The 19,572-nt window shown below is 45.4% G+C and overlaps 2 protein-coding genes across 2 annotated transcripts in view; one reads left to right on the top strand and one right to left on the bottom strand.

Annotated features, from left to right (window-relative positions):
• The first annotated feature begins 1,340 nt into the window (after positions 1-1,340).
• On the top strand, positions 1,341-18,961 carry DENND11 (DENN domain containing 11). The gene is made up of 9 exons (XM_042890157.1): positions 1,341-1,584; positions 6,224-6,323; positions 7,345-7,503; positions 8,244-8,397; positions 8,654-8,792; positions 9,242-9,373; positions 9,565-9,715; positions 10,149-10,217; positions 11,248-18,961. The coding sequence occupies exons 1-9, from the start codon at positions 1,341-1,343 to the stop codon at positions 11,441-11,443; spliced, it is 1,344 nt and encodes a 447-aa protein (XP_042746091.1). The 3' UTR covers positions 11,444-18,961.
• Positions 17,406-19,572, bottom strand: part of AGK (acylglycerol kinase) — a 31,311-nt gene continuing 29,144 nt past the window's right edge. The window contains exon 15 of the mRNA XM_042890158.1: positions 17,406-18,059. Coding sequence (XP_042746092.1) covers positions 17,922-18,059 — 138 coding nt within the window. The 3' untranslated portion in view covers positions 17,406-17,921. The remainder of the gene's footprint in view (positions 18,060-19,572) is intronic.

Raw genomic sequence — 19,572 nt, 5'->3', positions numbered from 1 at the left:
CTGGTTCATGTTCTATGGCATCACGGTCAAAGTGGGGAGATTTAGGTTGGATATAAAGAAGTCTTTTACGGTGAGGGTGGTGAGACACTGGAACGGGTTGCCTAGTGATGTTATTAATGCTCTGTCCCTGGAGACCTTCAGGGCAAGGCTGAATAAGGCCCTGGGCAACCTGATGTAGCTGTGGTGTCCCTGTTCATTGCAGGGGAGTTGGACCAGATGGCCTTTAAAGGTTCTTTCCAACTCTAAGGATTCTATGATTCTATGATTCTTAGAGCTTCATCAGAAGGCAGCTTTTTCCTCCTCACGTGGCCACATTCCTAGAGATGGAGATCTGTTAATTTTGGTGAAGTACAAAAGCAGTGGGCCTTTGCTTTTAAACTCTGCACTGAGAGGGAAACGAGCTGTCATCAGCAACTTGCAGACAAACATCCTCAAAGCACAGCTTGGTGCTGCCCATGTGGTGAGAGCAACATGTGCAGGTACAAGCAGAATTTGGCTTTTCTTTAAAACCCTTCATACACCACCAAAGCACTGTGCAGAACTCTTTGTTTTTTTTCTTTGTCCATCATCTGTTGCAGATACCTCTGTCTGCCAACCACCACCCACAGCCGCTCACAGCTCTGCTAGGTGACTTTGCTGTGCTTGTGCTGGTACTGAGAACGGACACGGATGTCACAGAAAAAGAAATGCTGGTGGCACTGCATCGTGAGTTCCTTAATGGAGTACTGAGCGCTCGGAGCTGCTCAGCAGGCAAAAAGTTGGGCAGTTAAAGCCTTTATGGCAATGCTTTCCCTTTAATTGTGGCCTGCTTAATTGGGTAATCCAATTAATCAGAAACTCCCAGGGAAATGGACTAAGCTTAATGGTGGTAGCATAATGAGGGTGGTAATTACACTGAGACTGGCTGCTGCCGGTGCCTTGGGTGTGTTGGTGTCCCTGCGTTTCTGTCTTGAGCTGAACTCAGAGAACCACAGATCGGCTTGGGTTGGAGGGGACCTTAAAGCCCATCCAGCGGATCAGGCTGCCCGTGGCCTGGCTTTGAACATCTCCAGGGATGGGGCATGCACAGCTGCTTCTGCCTGTTCCTCCACAACACGTTTCATAGCACATATACATACACGTACACGTATACGTATACATCTCAGTGTCGCCAGCCCCCAGCGGTCCTACACTCCCCAGGGATCGGGACCTTCGTGAGGAGAGCCCGTCCTGCCGCACGGAGCGCCGCCTCCCCGCGCCGATAAGCCCCTCCCGTCCCCTGTGGGCGCGTCCCGCAGCGCCCCGCCCCGTAGCCGCCTCCCGCCGGCGGCCGGCGCTGCTCGGCTGGGCTGTGCGCGGCCATGGTGGAGCGGGCGGACGAGGCGCCGCTGCTCTTCTGGGCCGAGGGCCCGGCTGTATCCGCGCCGCCACCCGCGGCCGAGGCCGGCGGCGTCGGCGGGCGGCGGCTCGGTGGCGGCTGGAGCGCCGCGCCGTGGGTCTGCGAGGAGGAAGAGGAGGAGGCGGAGGCGGCGGGGCCGCCGCGGGCGGAGGCGGAGGAGGACCAGATCGTGGCCGTCTTCGTGGTCACCTTCGACCCCCGCACGGGTGAGCGCGGGCGGGCGCGGCGGGTCGGTGGCGGCCCGGAGCATCTCCGGTGGCCGTGGCGCTGCCAGGGGCTCTGCCGGCGGAGCCGCGCCGCCCTCGCACGTCCGTAAGTACGGGCGGCTGCGTGGGGATGCGCGGCCGGTGGCCGTGCCCGACGGCGGGGTGTTGGCAGGAGTGGGGCACGGCCCGGGGCCAGTAGGAAGTTTGGGAGCAGCGTGGGAAGCACAGCAACGCACCCACAGCCCGGCATGGAAACATGGTCCTCTTTTTTTCTTTTTTTTTTCTTTTATTTTTCTTTCCCTGTTGACGGACGCTTAAGAAATTCCTAGCAAAATAATTCTGATGTAAAGCATGTTGGTTTGTTTTGGTTTTGTGTTGTTTTGTTGATGGAGGGGCTGAGATCAGAGGAGGCCCTGAAAGTGAATGCTGACCCTGCCCGGAGTTGCAGCCCACAGAAGCAATGTGGAGATTGGAGCCCCAGGATGCTGTCGGACCACACGCTGCCAACCTGTGACTGCTGTGCCCTGGGACACTCGAGGGTTCTCAAAACATCACCCATTTTGTGCTGCCACAGGGAGAATCTAGAGGTCACAAGCTTGGGATTCAGAACCCTGAATGAGGTTGGCTGTTGCCTTTCATACTGGAGATGGGGAGGGAGGTGTTTCCCATAAGTACCCAAAACACAGCAGAGTGCGGATGGTGGCAGCAGGTTTCTCTCAATCTGACAGCATATGCCTTCTATGAATTGGGGAGGTTTCCTGGTTGGCAGAAAGCTTGACTTTCTCAGGAGTTTGTCTGGGCCAGCTGTTGCTTTGAATGGAGTCCAGGGAGAGTTGGGCAATAGCTCTTCTCACATCTGATGTGCAGTTTGTGTGGTATCATCTGCCCAGGAACAGGCTGCTGTGTCCACTGAGGGTCGGTGTGCTGCTGCCACATAGTGCTGGTGCTGAACACAAGGAGTACCAGGTGAGGAGCATATTGAGATGTCAGCTTCACAGGCAAACTGCTCCACGGAGGATGGAAACCCAGAACAAAACAAAACTGCAGTGAGAGGAGCTTGCTGGCGTTGGAAAGAGAAATTTCTGGTCAACCATGTCAGGTTGTGCAACCATGTCACTGTAATGGGCATAAGGGTGCCTGGTCCCTGCATGTGACTTGAAGGAGATCATCCATACTGTGTCTGAAACCAGGTTGATGCTGATTAGGAAAAGCACAGCAGCCCTCCTGTGGAAGCCTGCTCAGGCACATGAAAGGCAGAACTCTTGGCAACGTCTGCTCAAATACTGGCGAGCAGTAGCATGAGGGATCTTTTCCTGTAGAAGGAACATGTGGTGACTGCACTAACAAAGGCTCTAGCAGTTTCCCTCCTAAATTTGAAAGTGTTCAAGGACCACAAGCTTGGTATTTCTGGCAATTGCATGTCCTGGGTTCACAGGGGTAGGTTATGGGGTTGCCAATTCACTAATACGGTTCCAATGTCCCTGGGACTCTTTGTGTGCTGAACCCAGAAGTCAGAGGCAGCCTCTAACCCAGCAGTGTTCTCCCTATTTCCAGCACGGTGAACCTGTGGGACCTGACAGAGACCTCCTCATGGCTATTAAAAGGAGAGCAGAATGGTGGCAAGTCAGGAGCCAACCGTGCTGCCTTCTCTTTGCTCCCTGCCCTGTAGCAGCCCTCTCCTTAAGGGAGTAAAGAGTTGAGAATATTCTGACACTTGAAAAAGTGTGAGCACCTGGTCTGTGCCAACACATCCCTGCAAAGACTGCAGTCAAAAGGTGCTTCCGTGAGGCTGCTGAACTTCCCAGTGCCTTTGTTCTCTGGGACAGACAAGATTACCTTGGGCAGCTGCTGAGACATATCCGGTAGGTGTGACCTACTTGGCATTAGGCTCCACATGCTCTCCTACACTCATACCTGCCTTGGGTAGGTACAAAAAAGGAAACAGGACAATAAATTTTGCTTTAAAAAAATAAAAAAAAAAAGGTGAAGTGAATTCAATGCTACTTTCACTTTTCTGGAATACTGGAAAAGAAGCTGAATCTTCTTAGCCCTCTTTCTGTGATGGAGATAATAGTCAACTTTGTGGAGTTCCTTCACAGCCTGTTGGCTTAGTGGGTGATAGGAGTAATGGGAAACATAAGGGAGAAGTGAGAGAAGGAATCAGTTGCCCACCAGAAAGCATGTAAATGTTCTGGTTTTCTGTTCCACTTTTCTTCCACATGGGAAACTGAGCCGTAACACAGTGAGATCTCACCTGGTGTAGCTCCTGTCCCAGTACAACACAGAAGCAGTGCAAGGACCAGCACCCTGAAGACCTTGGGAAGCATCTACTGGTGAGGACAGCCAGGTGGTGACTTTACTGCAGCCATCAGGTGCTGGTGTCATTGGTGAGAGGGAAGAAAAGAAGAGCAGAATTGGAAGAACATCCTTAACTTTGCATGCCAGCAACTGACAATGCTGTTTCTGACCGACCTGGTGCTGGGAGATCTCCCACAAGATCTCCAGATTTGTCTCCTGCCAAAGCCTCTCTCAAGTTCAGATCTCACTTGGAAAGTTTCCTGCACGCACGAGAGCTGCCGTATGCAGAGGAAGGCAAATGCTTCCTGTTTTTCTACAGCATGGCTGTCCTCCCTCCTCCTGTTTCTCATGCAGGCTGGCAGTTGCCGCCGTGTCCTTTGTTTGCTCTGTTTCACCAGACTGACTTCGAGTCTTTTTATCTCCGCCTTGGCTCTCCGGCTGCCACGTCGCCTGTACGTTCATAGGGCACGGCGGTGTGAGGAACTGCCAGGAGTGCAGGTGTGGGCTGTTGATGTCAGCCTGTAGCTACAGAGCCCAGGGTAAATGGCTACGTGACATGCAGTAGGTCTTGTGGGTACGCAGCAGATAAGAATCTGCTCAAGATGCCTTTTCCTTCCTTAGCGTTGCAGCGCACAGGTTGTCTGAGCCGTGTCCACACCAACATCTCCGTACCTGGCAGACAGCAGAGCTCCTGATAAACAAAACAAAGTTACTTTCCTTTGCTCCGTGGTGCTCTCTTGCTTGTTGATACATTAATATAGAGCTGATGACCGACGCGTGATTCTCTGTGGTGCAAGCCTTAAAAGAGGATCTAGCTGTAACCACAGCCTTGTGGTTAGGAGGCAATAGTCATTCCCTTACTCTGTCAAGGAAGGGTCCTGTGCCTTTAAAAAACAAAACCCCCACAGAACAAAAGCCAACATCTATATATAATATGCAAAACCTACAGGGGACCGTGCAGTGGCATGATGTCACCGCTTCCCTCTGCCAGCCTTTCACTCTTGTTAAAGGCAAAGGCGCGTTGTGGCGGAGCACGGGATGGCACAAGCTGCGTGGCTCAGCCAGCCCACTGGGGAGCTGTGTGCCTGTGGGCAGGCAGAGCCAGGGTACCACATCTCTCCTGGTGCCATGCTGTTGTTTTTTGAAGTCCCAGGCAGGGCTGGGGGAGGTCTGCTAAATACAATATCCATGGGGAGAAAAAATAGCCTATTTAAATGTCAACAGCTCAACTGAATGTGAATTTGCATGCATGTACTTAAGCAGTATGAGTAATAACACAGCAGACAGGTCTCAGAGATATTTAAATCACAGGCCTCTATTTCTAACAGCCTTGGCTAAGTGTAGAGCCCTGCCAAATGTATGCAGTGTCTACGTGGGGGGATGCTTGTCCCCATGAGTGCCTGTGCCATTGCTTTAAGCAAGTATCCTTTGTTTTTTAAAACTAAATTGCATTATTTCAAATTCACATTTCAACTACTGGCAGAACCTAGAGCGTCTGTTGTTGCAGTAAGAGTGTCCAGGTGAACAAGGTAGGCTCTGAAGGGCTGTAATGGGAAAGCCTAAGAAGGGCCCATTTTTACTCATGGGGAATAACATGGCAAGGCAGGTCTTGGTCTGTTCCAGGGACCTGTTACAAATTCTCTGATACCATCTGTTCTAGGACTGGGCTCTTCAGGTGGCCCTTTCCACTGAACAACTGCATGCCATCTGGCTGGGTTGCCGGGTGACATCAGTGTGATAATCTTTATCTAACGTGTAACCTGTGTGCTTTTTTTTGTTTGGCTACTGTTGCATGTACAAACATGCAGTGCCTGGATCTCCTCCTACCCTTAAAATAAATAAATAAATAAATTCTAGGGAGTAGTGATGATCAGGATGCTGGCTTAGGTAGGGGCTCCTCTTTCAGCAGTCCTATCCTGCATAGCCACAAGAAGATACTGCTGTTATGATCTATCACATAAACTCATCTTATGGAGCAGCAGTTTACGCATAGGGTTCTTTCTGTATCCATATTACAGCTTATTCACTATCAGAGTACCTGGCGAGGTAGAGTGGTAGCTGCTCTGTGACAAAGCATGTGAAGGATAAACACTCAAAATAGCACTAAGTTCCAAAACAGTTCTCTAGTACCTGGGTGTTGTGCTGCAAGAAGTGAAGTTTGCAAGAGATACAGTAGAGTATTGCAGCCTCTGTCCAGGACAGAGGGAGTTCTGGAGCAGTGTTATGTCAGAATTGCCAGCATAGATCTGATGTAAAAGCAGCAGCTGGCTATTGCTGGTGTTGACCTTTCACTAATGAGCACCACGTCTGCATTTACCCAAATAAATGTGCTTATTTTCAGGCAACATGGTGGAGTGGTGTTTACCTCAAGATATTGATTTGGAAGGTGTGGAATTCAAGTCCATGGCAAGTGGGTCCCACAAAATCCAGTCAGACTTCATGTGAGTATTCCTGAGCTGGGTTACTTCTTCCTTCTCTTGGCTCTACATCTACCTCACCATCCTTAACTCACAATGTGCAAGAAAAACACCACCTATGAAGTTAAATTCCTGCACTGCACTGCTGCTGACCTGTGCTGCACTAAGCCAGATACTGTTCAGATACACTCAATATTGTATCCAGTACCAGCTGGCTGTATGGGATCTGCTGTGTGACAGCTGTGGCTGTGGAGGTCAGCCAGCTTCTCATGGGTGTGCAGTGTTAATGCTTATTGGGCAAATCATGCTGCACTGCAAGTGTATGTCAGCAGAGACCTATGGTGAAGGAGAGAAAATGGCAGAAGTAAAATAGGAAGAAGTTTGCGGGATCAGAACTTAGAAATTCTATGGTTCTTAATTCTGTCAGCACTTTAGGATCCTTTAACTGTGATAAACAGTCCTCAGTCACTTTCTTCACCCCTGGTTCCTTCCTACAGTGGAAAGACTGATGGCTAGTTCTGCATTCTCACGCTTTTACTAGCCCACTGTTGCAATGCAGCAATGTTTTGCAATGAATTGCAGTTATTATTCCTTGTGGTCAGAAGTAACTGTTACTTTCTCAAAGGCATGTAGATTTGCACTCAACTGGGGTAATGCTTCCACATGCTGGCACCCAAAATATGACAAAGTACCTAGACTCTGCTCACAGCCTCATGCATTCCAGGCTCTTCCTGTTAGGAACAGTACTGTGCCGATTGGGTCCTGCATCCCCTATTGGTCTTTCAAGTTCTTTCCCTCCTTGCTGCCATGTTGTGATGTGGTTGGTAAGGTGCTGGTAGTAGCAGCACTAGAAACTCTACCCTTCCATGGTCCAGTCCTGTTGAGGGCCAGCTCTCAATCCTTCAGATGGCAGAGTGAGATCTCAGGGGTTTTCTTAAAGAAGGAACTGTGTTCCAAAAATCAGTATTTTTGCTGGTAGGATATTTTTCTTTCATTCCCTTCCCTTCTTTTAACATTAACTCTTCTGTGAAATGTTTGTCCCCAGTTATTTCCGGAAAGGGCTCTGTTTTGGCCTGGCCTGCTTTGCCAACATGCCTGTGGAGAGTGAGTTAGAGCGTGGTGCCCGTATGAAGTCTGTGGGGATTCTGTCTCCTTCTTACACCCTGCTTTATAGGTACATGCACTTCCTGGAGAACCAGGTCAGGTACGTTTCCTTGGGGATGGAACTGGCTGCTCCCCACCTGGGAAAGGTAACATTGCCTCGGTGGAGAGCGGTCTTAGATGTGTGAGAACTAGAGTGGAATGCTGAGTTATAACTTCGCTGAATGTCTGGTTCACCAGAGAGGGGGTACAATTCACAATGGAGAAGGGATGAAGGAACTGATTTAGCAGCAGTCTCTTCACTGCTAGCAGGCTATCAAATGCTATCCAAACCCTACTTCTTCTGAAGCACTGTGGGGATGTAACAGTTACGGGAAAGGACAAGAAGTTAGTGTCCTCTTGTTGAGAGGACGAGTTTCTCTCTTGTCCTTCTGAAAACTATTTTACTGAGAGCTCACAAGAGGCTTCTAAGCCTGTCATTGTGATTCTGGCTCTGTGCTTGCCTCAGCTGTGTTCAGTGAGCTGGTCAGTGGGTCAGGCAAATGGGTTTGGTAGGAAAGAAAGCTGATTCTACCTGAGCACGTTTTGAAAGAGGATCAGTCCTATACGTAAATCAGTCCTATACTATAAATACATAAAGTTCACTGTCTGCTTCAATCCTGCTTGTTCATTGCACAGAAAGCTGGTGTTATTCCTCACGCACAGACTGCCCTTCTAGATTGTCTGTGCAACTGAGGCACCCGGGGCTACTCTGCTACTTCCAAAAGCAGATACTGGCTTGGGGCAAGGCATTGAATAAATAGAGTTTGGAGGCACTATAGATCTCTTTCGTTTCTCTTCCAGACACCAGCTGGAGATGCCAGGGCACTACTCCCATCTAGAGGCATTCTATGATGACAAGAAAGGTGTTCTCCCTGATAGCAAGGGCACCACCACCTCCCAGCAGCCGGTCCACTGGCTGCCGTCCATCCACAGATACATGTATCCTGAGATGAAGGTGAGGCAGGTGCTCTGAGGCTTGTGGGAGCGTGCACTGTGCTGCTGCTCCTTACTGGTGTCTTGTACTTCTTTATGTAAGAAGTCACTCCAGCACTTCGCAGGCTGCTTTAGATGAGACTGACTTGGGCTATTACAAGCTGCAGTTCTCTGTCATTGCCATGTGCTGGTCTTGCTCCCACATTTAGACTTAGCATCTGTGCATGTGTCCCAGTGTCACCTCTAAGCTGTTCTCTTCCCTTTCCCTCCACCTGCAGATCACACACCCTGCTGGCTGTATGTCTCAGTTCATCAAATTCTTTGGTGAGCAGATTCTTGTCCTCTGGAAGTTTGCCCTGCTGCGCAAGCGCATATTGATATTTTCACCACCCCCAGTTGGAGTTGTTTGCTATAGAGGTATGTTTCCAGGGACACCACAGAGCTATACAGTAGGCTAAAGAGCTGCCAAATTGCCTGTGGGTACTGAGAGGAGAGACGTCACGTAGGTCTTAAAAATCCATCACAGCCATTCTTTGTGGGGGATAAAGTTTGCCTTGAACGCATCTATTTTTTTTACAAAACACTTTTCTTCAAGTCTTTGGGCTAAGGGCATACCTGGCATTTTCAAACATTGGAAAATAAGACTGCCGAATGAATTTGTGGAATCTGGAACATGGGATTCTGGTGGGAGAACTGATTATTTCCTATCCAAAATAGCATGTTCTCACTTGAGATTTTCTGGTGTCCAGGGGCGTTTCAAAGCTCTAACCACTGTTTACATAAGAGCATGTGGGAGAACTGAGTAAGCAGGGTTCATAATGCCCTTGCAGGGAATACATCTCAGCACTTACTTCTCTCATCTGCAGTGTACTGCTGCTGTTGCCTTGCCAATGTTTCTCTACCTGGTCTTGGAGGAACTGTCCCAGAATCCAAACCATTCTTCTATGTGAATGTGGCAGACATAGAAATGCTGGAGACAGAAGTATCGTATGTGGCCTGTAAGTATGATGGATTTGGCAGACCTTTTCTTAATTTCAAGCTGCAAAATATCCAGAGATTCCAACCTGTGGATTAAAACTGTTGAGAGATAAGACATGCTAGGATTAACTATCTACAAAAGCAGGAGAGAGCAGTTGGTCTGCAGGGAAAGCAATATGCTGTTTTGAAAAATCCCATCTGATTTTGGCAGGTACAACAGAAAAGATCTTTGAGGAGAAACGGGATCTCTATGATGTCTATGTAGACAACCAGAATGTGAAAACACATCACGAGCATCTGCAGCCACTCCTGAAAATTAACAGTGCTGACAAGGAGAAATACCGACGGCTTAATGACCAGAGGTAATAACAGAGATCTGAGCGGTCCTGGTTCTGACAGGAATGTGATGTTAGGATGTCTTTCTGTTATTCAAATTTTCTACTGCTTCAGCTCACCTGAGACTCTGGTTCCACTGTAGCTGATTAGTATGAGAGTCCCTGGGTACTCTGCACATGTATAATCACTCCACCAGTGAACCGGTGAAGCAGACAGAAGGCAGGAGGAGAAGCAGAGGTTGCGATGTATTACTGATCAGTAGCAGAAGTGAAAATATTACCTTTATGCCGTGACTTTTAGCCCAATGCCTTATAAAGACTACCTTGTTGCCTCAGGGCAGTGGTGCTAACTGGACTGTCTCCAAGAAACAGATTTGAAGTCTTCAGTGTTAACTGTTTGCTTGTAATGCTTTTGGGTTCACTGGAGGTATGTGCATTTAATCTGTCTCCCTTCTCTCAGGCAGATGTTAATGTATTCTCAAGAGGTGGGTGAGGACTGTAGCTCCTGTGAAGAGGATCTTTTCATCTTGTGAGTGGCTACTCTTAATGCTTAGTTGGTTGCTGTTGGGATTAAGAAACACATTTCACTGATTTCATGTTGTGCTTGCTTAGCATATTATGAAACACCATGGTCAGTGTAATTCCGTGTTCCCTGGGGAATCCAAGAGCCAAACTGGTTCTTATTCTTCAGATCATCTTCCTTGCAATTTGAGAAACCAAAAGCAGCCATGTTTGTCTCCACTGGGGTCTCTTAGATGCTAGAAGGGGAAAGGAAATTTTTAAAACGTACTCAGAAGTGCAAGAATCCCCTCCCAGTTCTGAAAGCATAAGCACCACACAACTTCTTATGCCAGAAACATGTGACTTGGGAAAGCACCAACATCTGTGAGGGAGGTACAGTGCAGAGGTAAGACCTGAGCATGGAGAATCAGCCCACTGGCGCAGCAGGCTCTGTTAATGGGAAACGGAGGAACCAGAACAGGGTGTAGAGTATGACCTAGAGAATTAGATGGAAACCACACCTGTAACACCTCTGAAGCTTTTCACTGCCTATTGCTACTGTGTCACAGTGTGTAGCTGCTGGGAAATTATAGGATGAAAATGTGTTAGACCACCAGGGCAGAACTTAGTGTGGTGCTGCACAGATGTAATCAGAATTCCTAGGAAAGCCGTAGATAAGAAGTAGCTCTTACCGCTCCTGTGTTCTCCTCCAATAATGGCGAATTATTTACTCAGTGGCATGCTAGATGCATAAAAACGTTGTTTCCTCCTTTGCTCTCTGGGAGACATGGGTCTGATGTACCCACTTAAGTTACCACAAAGTACATGTTAGCTTACAATGTTGCTTTCTTCTGAAGAGGCAAATGGCTACTGCAAATCAGCCGGATAGAAGCATCACTGTAAATTAAAAGTTGGATGGACGGAAATCTACTACAGTATCACCAAGTTAGTAGGATGTAGGATTACAATGGCCTAAATTGGTGCTCTGTTGCCTGTTTGGTAAATATGCTGTCTTTTGGGGGTTCACTGCCATCATCTCAGCTGACTTTATCCTTTAGGTTTTTTATGGAGCAGAACAACCGCATATTTCAGACACTGATGGAGGTGTCAGCCAGCCAGGACAAGACCCTGACAGCTGACCACGCACGAGGCATGGGCCTGGATCCCCAGGGGGATCGAAGTTTCCTTATGGACCTACTGGAAGTGTATGGCATTGATGTTATGCTAGTCATTGACAACCCCTGCTGCACTTAAACCAAGAGGAAGAGAAACGGGGAGCAAAGATCGCTTTTCAAAGATCACCAGACATTGCTTAGCAGCATCACTGGAACTCACCGCGGCCACTGGATGGAACTCATTTTATTTAATAACTTTATATGGAAAGTATTTATAATTTAAAAGAAAATGTGATTGTATTTTTACCCCCTTGATTTCCCCAAGGTGTACTCACTCCAGGTTTTTTGTTTGTTTTCATCTCCTATTCTTTTTCACTTGTGTTTTTTGTTTTGTTTAGATAGGACCAGTGGCATCTCTGCACCAACCCTCACTGGTGCCAGTGAGCTAGGTTTTGCCTCCTCTGGATGCGTGAGGGCTGAAGACTTCAGGAAAGCACTTTGTCTGATGGGGACCAATGTGAAATGCTGCCGCTGAGCTCTCAAGACTTGGCTGGAAAACTCTACTGTCATTCCCTCTTCCGCTTGACTGAAGAGAGCTTCAGCACAGGCTGTTAGTGTCCCAGTATCATAAAACATCTCCTGTTCCACCGTGTTTATGGGTGAGGACAGTTAAACAAATGATGAAGACCAGGACTCCTTTAAACACTTCTCACTCAACTTTTAGCAGCTGACGTGGAAGAAAGCCACCCTTCCTCATCAATGGCTGAAACAAATTTGGGGTAAAGGGGTGCTATAGGATCTTATGACTTTGCTTACCACAGTGGTACTGTTTCATTTCCAGCACTTAAGGTGCAAACAGTCTATAAGACTATACCTGCCTATCTCACAGCTGGAGAAGAGCACTATCTCTACTTCATCCCTCCTTCCGTTTCCTCTGGTTTTCAGTTGTATTGAACCTGCTGATTTGGGTTAATATCTTCAAACCAGCAAGACGTCCTCACATTGAAGAGGGTTCAACACCACTGAGCTGCCTTGCTGTTGCTATGCTCTCCAATCTCAGTTCAGATGATGCTGGGCAGGATTACTTTGAAGAAGTATGCCCCCAACTAATGTCACTAGATCTTCCTTTGTAGCAGACAGTACTTGCCACTCCTTTGTTTCAACACTGTCTGCCACTCCTCCTTTGTCAAGCAGCCTTCAGAACTGCCTCCTCTGTCCTTGTCTTTGAGTATGAGACAGAGAGCAGTATGTGACCTTCCAGCTGGAATGACTTTAAGGCTTACAGGAAGTTCCCCTGGAGTTTGGTGTTGCTAACTGGCTGGAAGCAATGGCTAACAGCAAGCCTTTTTCTACCTGGACAGACCAGTGTTTTCTCATTCTTTTGCTGGGAGCAGGATTCAGCTTATACAGGGCCAGAGGTTTTCTCTAGAAAGTCTATGCCTGTGAAGGGTAATCCTTTTGCCACACAAAGTCCAAGAATGGAACTACGGTTGTGACATAGTATTTTGTCCAAAATCCTTTAGTCAGTAGTAGCATCATCTTTAAGCTAACTGTTCATTTACCATTATAGCTACTTAGTTGCTCCCTCTACCAAGGGACTTAAGCACCTTAAGCCTTTCTGCAGTTTGTAGAGATGCAAACTGTAGCTGGTGTTATACATTTACCATAGCATTTTATACAATGAGACAGCACCTGAACCTCTGATGTCTTCTTAAAACAACTGAAGCAAGTGTTCCCCAAGTGGACTCCTTATGGATTGTGTCTTTCTGCAAGGAAAGAGGTTGGCATTTTTTTCTTGAAGGCTATCTGCAGCAAAGGAGTAGTTTTGCTTGCTGTGGATTCAGAAGTTTCCATGAGACGTGGGATCAGAGGCCTCACAAGATTTATTGCACAGTTCATTGGTATGAACTTAAGCGGATTATGTTCTCGTGATCTGTGTCCAAACAGTTGCTCCCCGACTTGCTTTTCAGGACTTGGAATGCTTTTCTACAGGGGAAGACACTGTTGCTTATACTGCCAGTTTTGGTGGGTTTTGTTTGTTTGTTTTTCATTCAGGAAAGGTTTTGTTTTTAGATTGGTACCCATGGTATAAAAGTGACTCACCACCTCTATGCCTTCTAGCTTCCACTTCAGTTCTAACATGCTGACTACAGTGAAGACCTCTGGGGATGTTTGGCATACATCGTAGTGCTGTGACTTAATTTCCTTCAGATATTAAAAAAAAAGAACTGAAACTACTTTCCAACAATTTTTTTCATTTTCTGTGTAGCTTAGCTGTGATCAGCTGTTGATGACTTTCTGTTCTCTTTGGTATTAGTAATTTTTTTGCTGAACCAAACAGGAACAAACCTTTAACTTGTCATGAAAGTTTCAAAGCCTCAAAGTTTTTCTAACAAACTGAATTACAGCACCTTGTTCACAAGCTGTCAGAACATCAGGGCCATGAGACAGCAAGCAGAACCTCCTGGCTTGATCATTTAACTTGTATTTAACCTCTGCTTTTCAAAAACTAAGTCTTCAGTTGTCAGCTAGAGTGTGGGTGCAGTAGCAGCAAAGCAAGCATTTTACTGTAAAATTAACATTCATGTTGCATCCCAGCTCGATAGCTACAGCCCATGTTGCTCTTGTAATTTTGTTTCTCTACCGCCTTTCTTGGAAGGAACTCAGAAGTATCCAAATAGAAAACGGAACAAAAAGACTTATCTATCCTTCCTCATTTCTTTGCAAATGAACTCTTCATCCACAGTGTCTTTTATAGTACAATAGATACTGCTTTTACTTGATGTTGCACACAGAAAATCCTAGATAGAGCAGTATGAAATACAAAAGAATGGCTATAGCTTGTGCCACTAAGACCTGTTTAACAGGCTGGTTTTGTTTCCTAGCCTTTGAACCAATTTCAATTTTCAATTGAATTTTATCTGTTCAGGAGCTGACTGTTTTACTTTGAATTAAGTACAGCCGTTTTAATAGCTGCTTTTTTGAATACTGGCAGCTGGAGGGGAGTCAGTTATTTGGTATGTTTTAAACTAAAAGAGAAAGAAAAGTATGCCATAATGTAGGATATTGACAAGCACTGTAAGATCTTCTTTTACAGTTGAAGTACTTTGCCTTTACAGTGGTGCCTTTAATCTCTGATGTCTCTAGTTGGTTGTAAGTAATCAGAGGCCAGGTTAAATAGTGATTCTAGAAACCATGTCTACCCGGTGCCCCAGTAAACAGGCTGGTGTATTTCTTTCCCCTATTGCCTTCCTAGTACAGCAATTATAGGAAAGAGCAAGAACTTCACAGTTGCATCTGTAGTTGTACTGGACACGTGTAATTAAGTAATGAATTATTATTATTTTTACTATCTGGAGTAGAGGGTAAAGCTCAGAGGAGAAATAAATGCTAGGTTTTTTAAATCTCAGTAGGTGATACACAGCATTAGACATTTAAATCATGAGAAAATCTCACTGCAAGTGTAGGACAAGCAGCACTGAGCCAAATACAGCTAAAAACAACAGTGGATGCTAGGAGGGAGGCACTGTTCAGAATCAGATTTCAGATTCATCTTAGACACATGCCAACACACTTTTCTAGCTTAAATTAAGTAGTTACTGAAGTAGTTAGAGCTAATGATGACATCTGTCAGAGGAAATTAGCTCTCCTGCCCAGTATTCTGAAGGGCAAAAGAAGGTTCTATCACCTTTTCAACAAAGTAGCTTTACTGTACATGCTCACCAAGTAAAGCAGCATTGCTATGACATGTCTCACTTCTTCCATTTTAAGTGCCAAAGTTCATGGGCAAGAAGTTAGGAGTAGCAGTGGCCCTCAGGTGGCAAAGGACAGGCATGCTTTGGGAGGGAGAAAGGGAGTGGTTTCTGAAACAGCAGGGCAAAAGTACTCTGTCCTCTTGTGTTCACATAGCATGCTAACTACCCTAAATTCTCTCACCACAGCTGTAACTTCTAATTTAGTTGATGTTGATTTTGGGGTTTTTTTTTTTGCTCCTTCTCACCCCCAAGCTAATGGTCTGGTGATGGTGGGAGATAACAACACACTGGTGGGTTTGTCTTCTTTTTTTTTAGAGGGACTGGAATGTTTTGACATCACAGAATGGCCTAATGGCAGCGAACTGGGATTTCGGATCCTGATTAATGCAGCATGCCATTCAAATGGAAATGAATAATTGTGGTTAAAATAAACAGGTGCCTTGGGCTGGTTCATTATTAGGTTGTTATCTTCATTTTTATTTATGTTACACCATTTTAAGCCCTTCTAGAATGTACTGTACGTTGAAGCCAGGATAAATGTTCTCATGGAGTGGGACCCGCAGTTCTCCTCCTTCCTGTCTTGGGGTTCATACAAATAAAGCTGTTTGTCTTGCTGTCAGATAGAAACATGAGAACAGAGTCCTTTCCTCTACACTGTTGGTAGTAGGTTCAGCCTACACTTACTTTATGTTATGATTTCCTCACATTTTTCCCTCTGAATGTTGCAATTCAGGTATCTAGAACCACTTCATACTGAGAGACCTCTGAATTGTGAAGGAAGGGAAAAAAAAAATCACTTGAATGACATTTAAATAAGCTATTCAACTTGCATTGATATAAGCATTTAAATATCAGCCTGTATTTCAGACTGGCCTTGATACTTCAACATCAGCACAGCATTATCAGCACCAGGTCTGAAAAGTGCTCTTGGTTACCCTTGAGCAAAGAATCACACTGTTCAGAAGCCATGGATCTGGTAGTAGGTAAGGGAGTGAATCATTTTCCCCTTGAAATGGTCCAGATGAACCAGAAGCTGTAGGTATCACTTAGCCCCTTTAAGCAGGCTGGTTGTAGTTATAAGAGCTCTGGTGTTATTTGCATCTCGCAGATGTGTGGCTGTTCCCACAGGCCTGTGGCTGTGTAGTAGAACTGCTTACTAATACATAGGTATTTTTTAAAACAATTAAAGCTTACCTTTCTGAAATGGCTGCTGCCTTGTCTTTCCTGCTACTTGGGCAAAAACACTGCTAATTTTCCTATGGAAGCCTCAGCTTCAGGAAAAACTCGGTGAGAACTGCCCCTGACATTGGCTGCAGAACAACATTCCAGGTGTCTCTGTGGCAAGTAAAAAGAACAGAGTGCAGCCAAGGTGTCTGAGTGACCCAGGGAGCTGCAGGGCACTTGTGTTTGCAGATCCAATAAAGACAGCTCAATGCAGGCTTTGTAAGCAGCACTATCATTACAAACATCTAACAGGCCTCTGCTCTCCTTTATCATAGTCAATAAAGGGTTTAGTGCTTAGGTAATGAGTTTCTTCCCCCTACAGCCAAGGAAAGGTCAGCATGCAGTTTGGTTCCAGCATCACCCAGAAAACCAACCTGTTTCTGCCCTTTCAAAGCATTTTGATTTCAGCACGCTGACAGCAGAGGATGCTGTTGCAGCAGCATGCAGCCAGGATGCTGTCTTAAATAAAGTGACTGGAAATCGATTCGCTAATGTCCTTACTTTGACTACAGCAAAGAATCAACAGATGAATTTAGACTAGGCATGGAGACTATGTACAAACAGCAATCACGTCAGAAAAAATAACGATCAACTGTTCTCAAGTAAACAAGGCAGAATCAAGTAAACTTGTAAGTTATAATAAAGCCAACAGATAACCTTGCTGAAGTCAATAACATTTCCTTTCAGCAATTAAAGTGAAGCTATTTAAAAAAAAAAAAAAGCTCAAAATCAACAAAGCCAATTATGGAACTGGGGCTCAAAGGGATATAAGGCTGCATAAGGAGTGATGAGCACTGTTTATGTTAGTGAGAAAAGCAACCAGGTACAATTAATATTAAACGATATTTGGAAGCCCATATTTGTCTTATGCTGCTACAGGAACAAAAGAAATACTTACAAGAAAGGCTCATTTGGCTTGAAGTCTTTCCACATGGACTTCATACAGCTCCAAGTCAATGGTGATTCTCCAGTGTGCTTCTGTGTAACATACCTAAACATACCTAAACTAAAAGAATATATTTCTACTATGTTATTAACTAAACCTCTGTACTGTTGAATCTGGCAAGGTGAAGAGGAAACAAAGATCTTACCTAGATACATACATACTGAGCGTTTTCAAGCTTCCTTTGAAATCATGTCACTGATCTCCAATTTATTTTGGGACAGATTAGATAACCATTCAGCTGTTTCATATAACAATTCCAACATTTCACATACTTAGCATTAGACCGCACCCGAAACAAATTTTTCCAAGATCCCAGCTTTCCTGAGATTTATACATAGATAATGTAAACTCTTACAACACGAGGACAAATACTCTTTCTTTTTGCTTCAACATACAATTGCATTAAAGCAGTAGCATTTGGCATTCACCACTCAGCCTGTAGTGCTGTGAATGGAACACTATTGACTTCAGGGGAAAAAAAAATGCCATCAAGTTAACATGCAATTCTTAGAATTCTAACTTGCACTTTCAAACCCCTTGAGACTAGCCAAATAGCCACCTTCAATGGAAGTACCTTGTGCATAAAGTAGCTGAATGGCTTGTTAATCTGGTGGGGTTAATCCAGTTAGTGAGGACAGCCTTGAAAAGAACCTGGCAGGAGTGGGGAAGAGTGGCCCTTTTGATATTAATTCTCATTGTACGGCTGCACGGAGCATCTGCTCTCTCATTCTGGGATCACAGAAGAACCGGAGTTTCCGGGGTAACAGCTTCACCTCCACAGGCATAGCTTCATATTCCTCATTATCAATGCCAAAGGATCCCTCAGTGCCCTGTGTACAGATAACAGTACTGGTCAGGGCTAAGCAGCAAACGTTATTTCAGCAATGCTGTAATACTGAGACTTGATTTTACTGACTGACTACAGTTCAACACTTAGCTGGGTGCTAACCAAGGTGACAGCATCCCCATGCCTTCCAGCCCCTTTGGTCTCAACTACGCAGAGGAAGTTATTCTTCACTGCACGGAATGTATAAGAGTCTGTGGTGTAATGTTACCTCAGTGAGTTGTTAATTGGTGATAATTAAATGCTAGGAAGATTTAATGACCCACACTGTTTATACCGAAAGACTCTTTGCTGTTGGAACTATATTATATGTGCTTGGCTCTTCTTGGTCTGCCAGTGGTGACACAAGCTAATCTGCAGAGGAGCCTGTTAAATTACTCCTATTAAATCCATGTTGCAAACACCTTTTGGTATTGCTTTACTATATTGATCTGAAATGTGAGATGCAAAGTATTTCACACAGGTCAGGATTTACTCCGCAGAATTTTCCTGAGCTTTTACTTTAATGCTGATAAAGTCACCAATGATTAAAACTGTTCATCAAAATGGCAGGTTGACTTTATCTGCACAAATCTGGTGTCTGCTCTGCATGCACTTCGTTGACTCTAGGCAAGGCTGCCACTTTGATCCTTAAACTAGCTCCAGATGAGCTGGTACGTCAAAGGAGCTTAGAAGAAAGTAGCATAGGTCCTGTTAATCACAGAGCTATAGCAGTCCACCTGGTCAGCATATCCTCAAAACTGGTGAGACTTGCCTGAGCTGTCTCCAGTTCCCTCATCAGCTCTAGATCAAGGATTCATAAAACAACACTGCTCTGTGGCATGCACAAATACTCTGAAGGTCTCAGCTTGTAGTATGAAGAGCTGATTTTATACCACAACCCCTACCAATGGCTCATCTGTATTTAGCTCAGACTCCAGAGTGTTCTTTCAGAAATACAAGATTGCCACAATACTAACTTGATGTAAATATTACAGTGCTGACTAATGATTACATAATCCATGATTTTCACTTGTCAGATAAAGATTTTTTTCACTTTTTGGCGTGTTCTATTCTCCCTTAACATGAAATTTATTTTCCAAATGGTATGAAGGCTTTTAAAGATAGAAATGATCCATGAGATTGATGAAATGCCCTTGCACAACCAAGAAACAGCCATTCCAAGGCTGCAACAGCACTCCCTTCTAAGAGGTAACACCAGACTAACCTAAACTACTCAGGCAGACACAATTTTGGCTTCTTTTTCATCCTGATGTATTCAAAGTTTAGTGACACTTGCTTGTGCTGACCAGAGCCCCATTGCCTTTCCTCTTCCTACTTTGTCTACATGAAAATGCTGACGTTTATCTTCTCGATGGCATAATCCCTTCTAGTGTAAAATGTAAATGAGGAATTCTATCTTCAGTACAGTGGTGAAGGTGTGACTATTCAATTACCTGGTGTAGGGAACCTGCTTTGGCAGGGGGGTTGGACACGATGATCTCTGGAGGTCCCTTCCA

This window comes from Lagopus leucura, unplaced genomic scaffold, assembly GCF_019238085.1.
Source record: "Lagopus leucura isolate 7727_CA_CO unplaced genomic scaffold, USGS_WTPT01 Super-Scaffold_100159, whole genome shotgun sequence".
Lineage (NCBI taxonomy): Eukaryota > Metazoa > Chordata > Aves > Galliformes > Phasianidae > Lagopus > Lagopus leucura.
Note: the sequence above shows the minus strand (reverse complement) of the source record. Positions and strands in the feature narration are given on the sequence as shown.

Coding starts and splice junctions, on each gene's coding strand:
- DENND11 (XM_042890157.1), top strand. CDS start 1,341: ATGGTGGAGCGGGCGGACGAGGCGCCGCTGCTCTTCTGGGCCGAGGGC. Junction 6,324..7,344: donor AAAATCCAGTCAGACTTCAT/GTGAGTATTCCT, acceptor GTTTGTCCCCAG/TTATTTCCGGAAAGGGCTCT. Junction 9,716..10,148: donor CGACGGCTTAATGACCAGAG/GTAATAACAGAG, acceptor CCCTTCTCTCAG/GCAGATGTTAATGTATTCTC.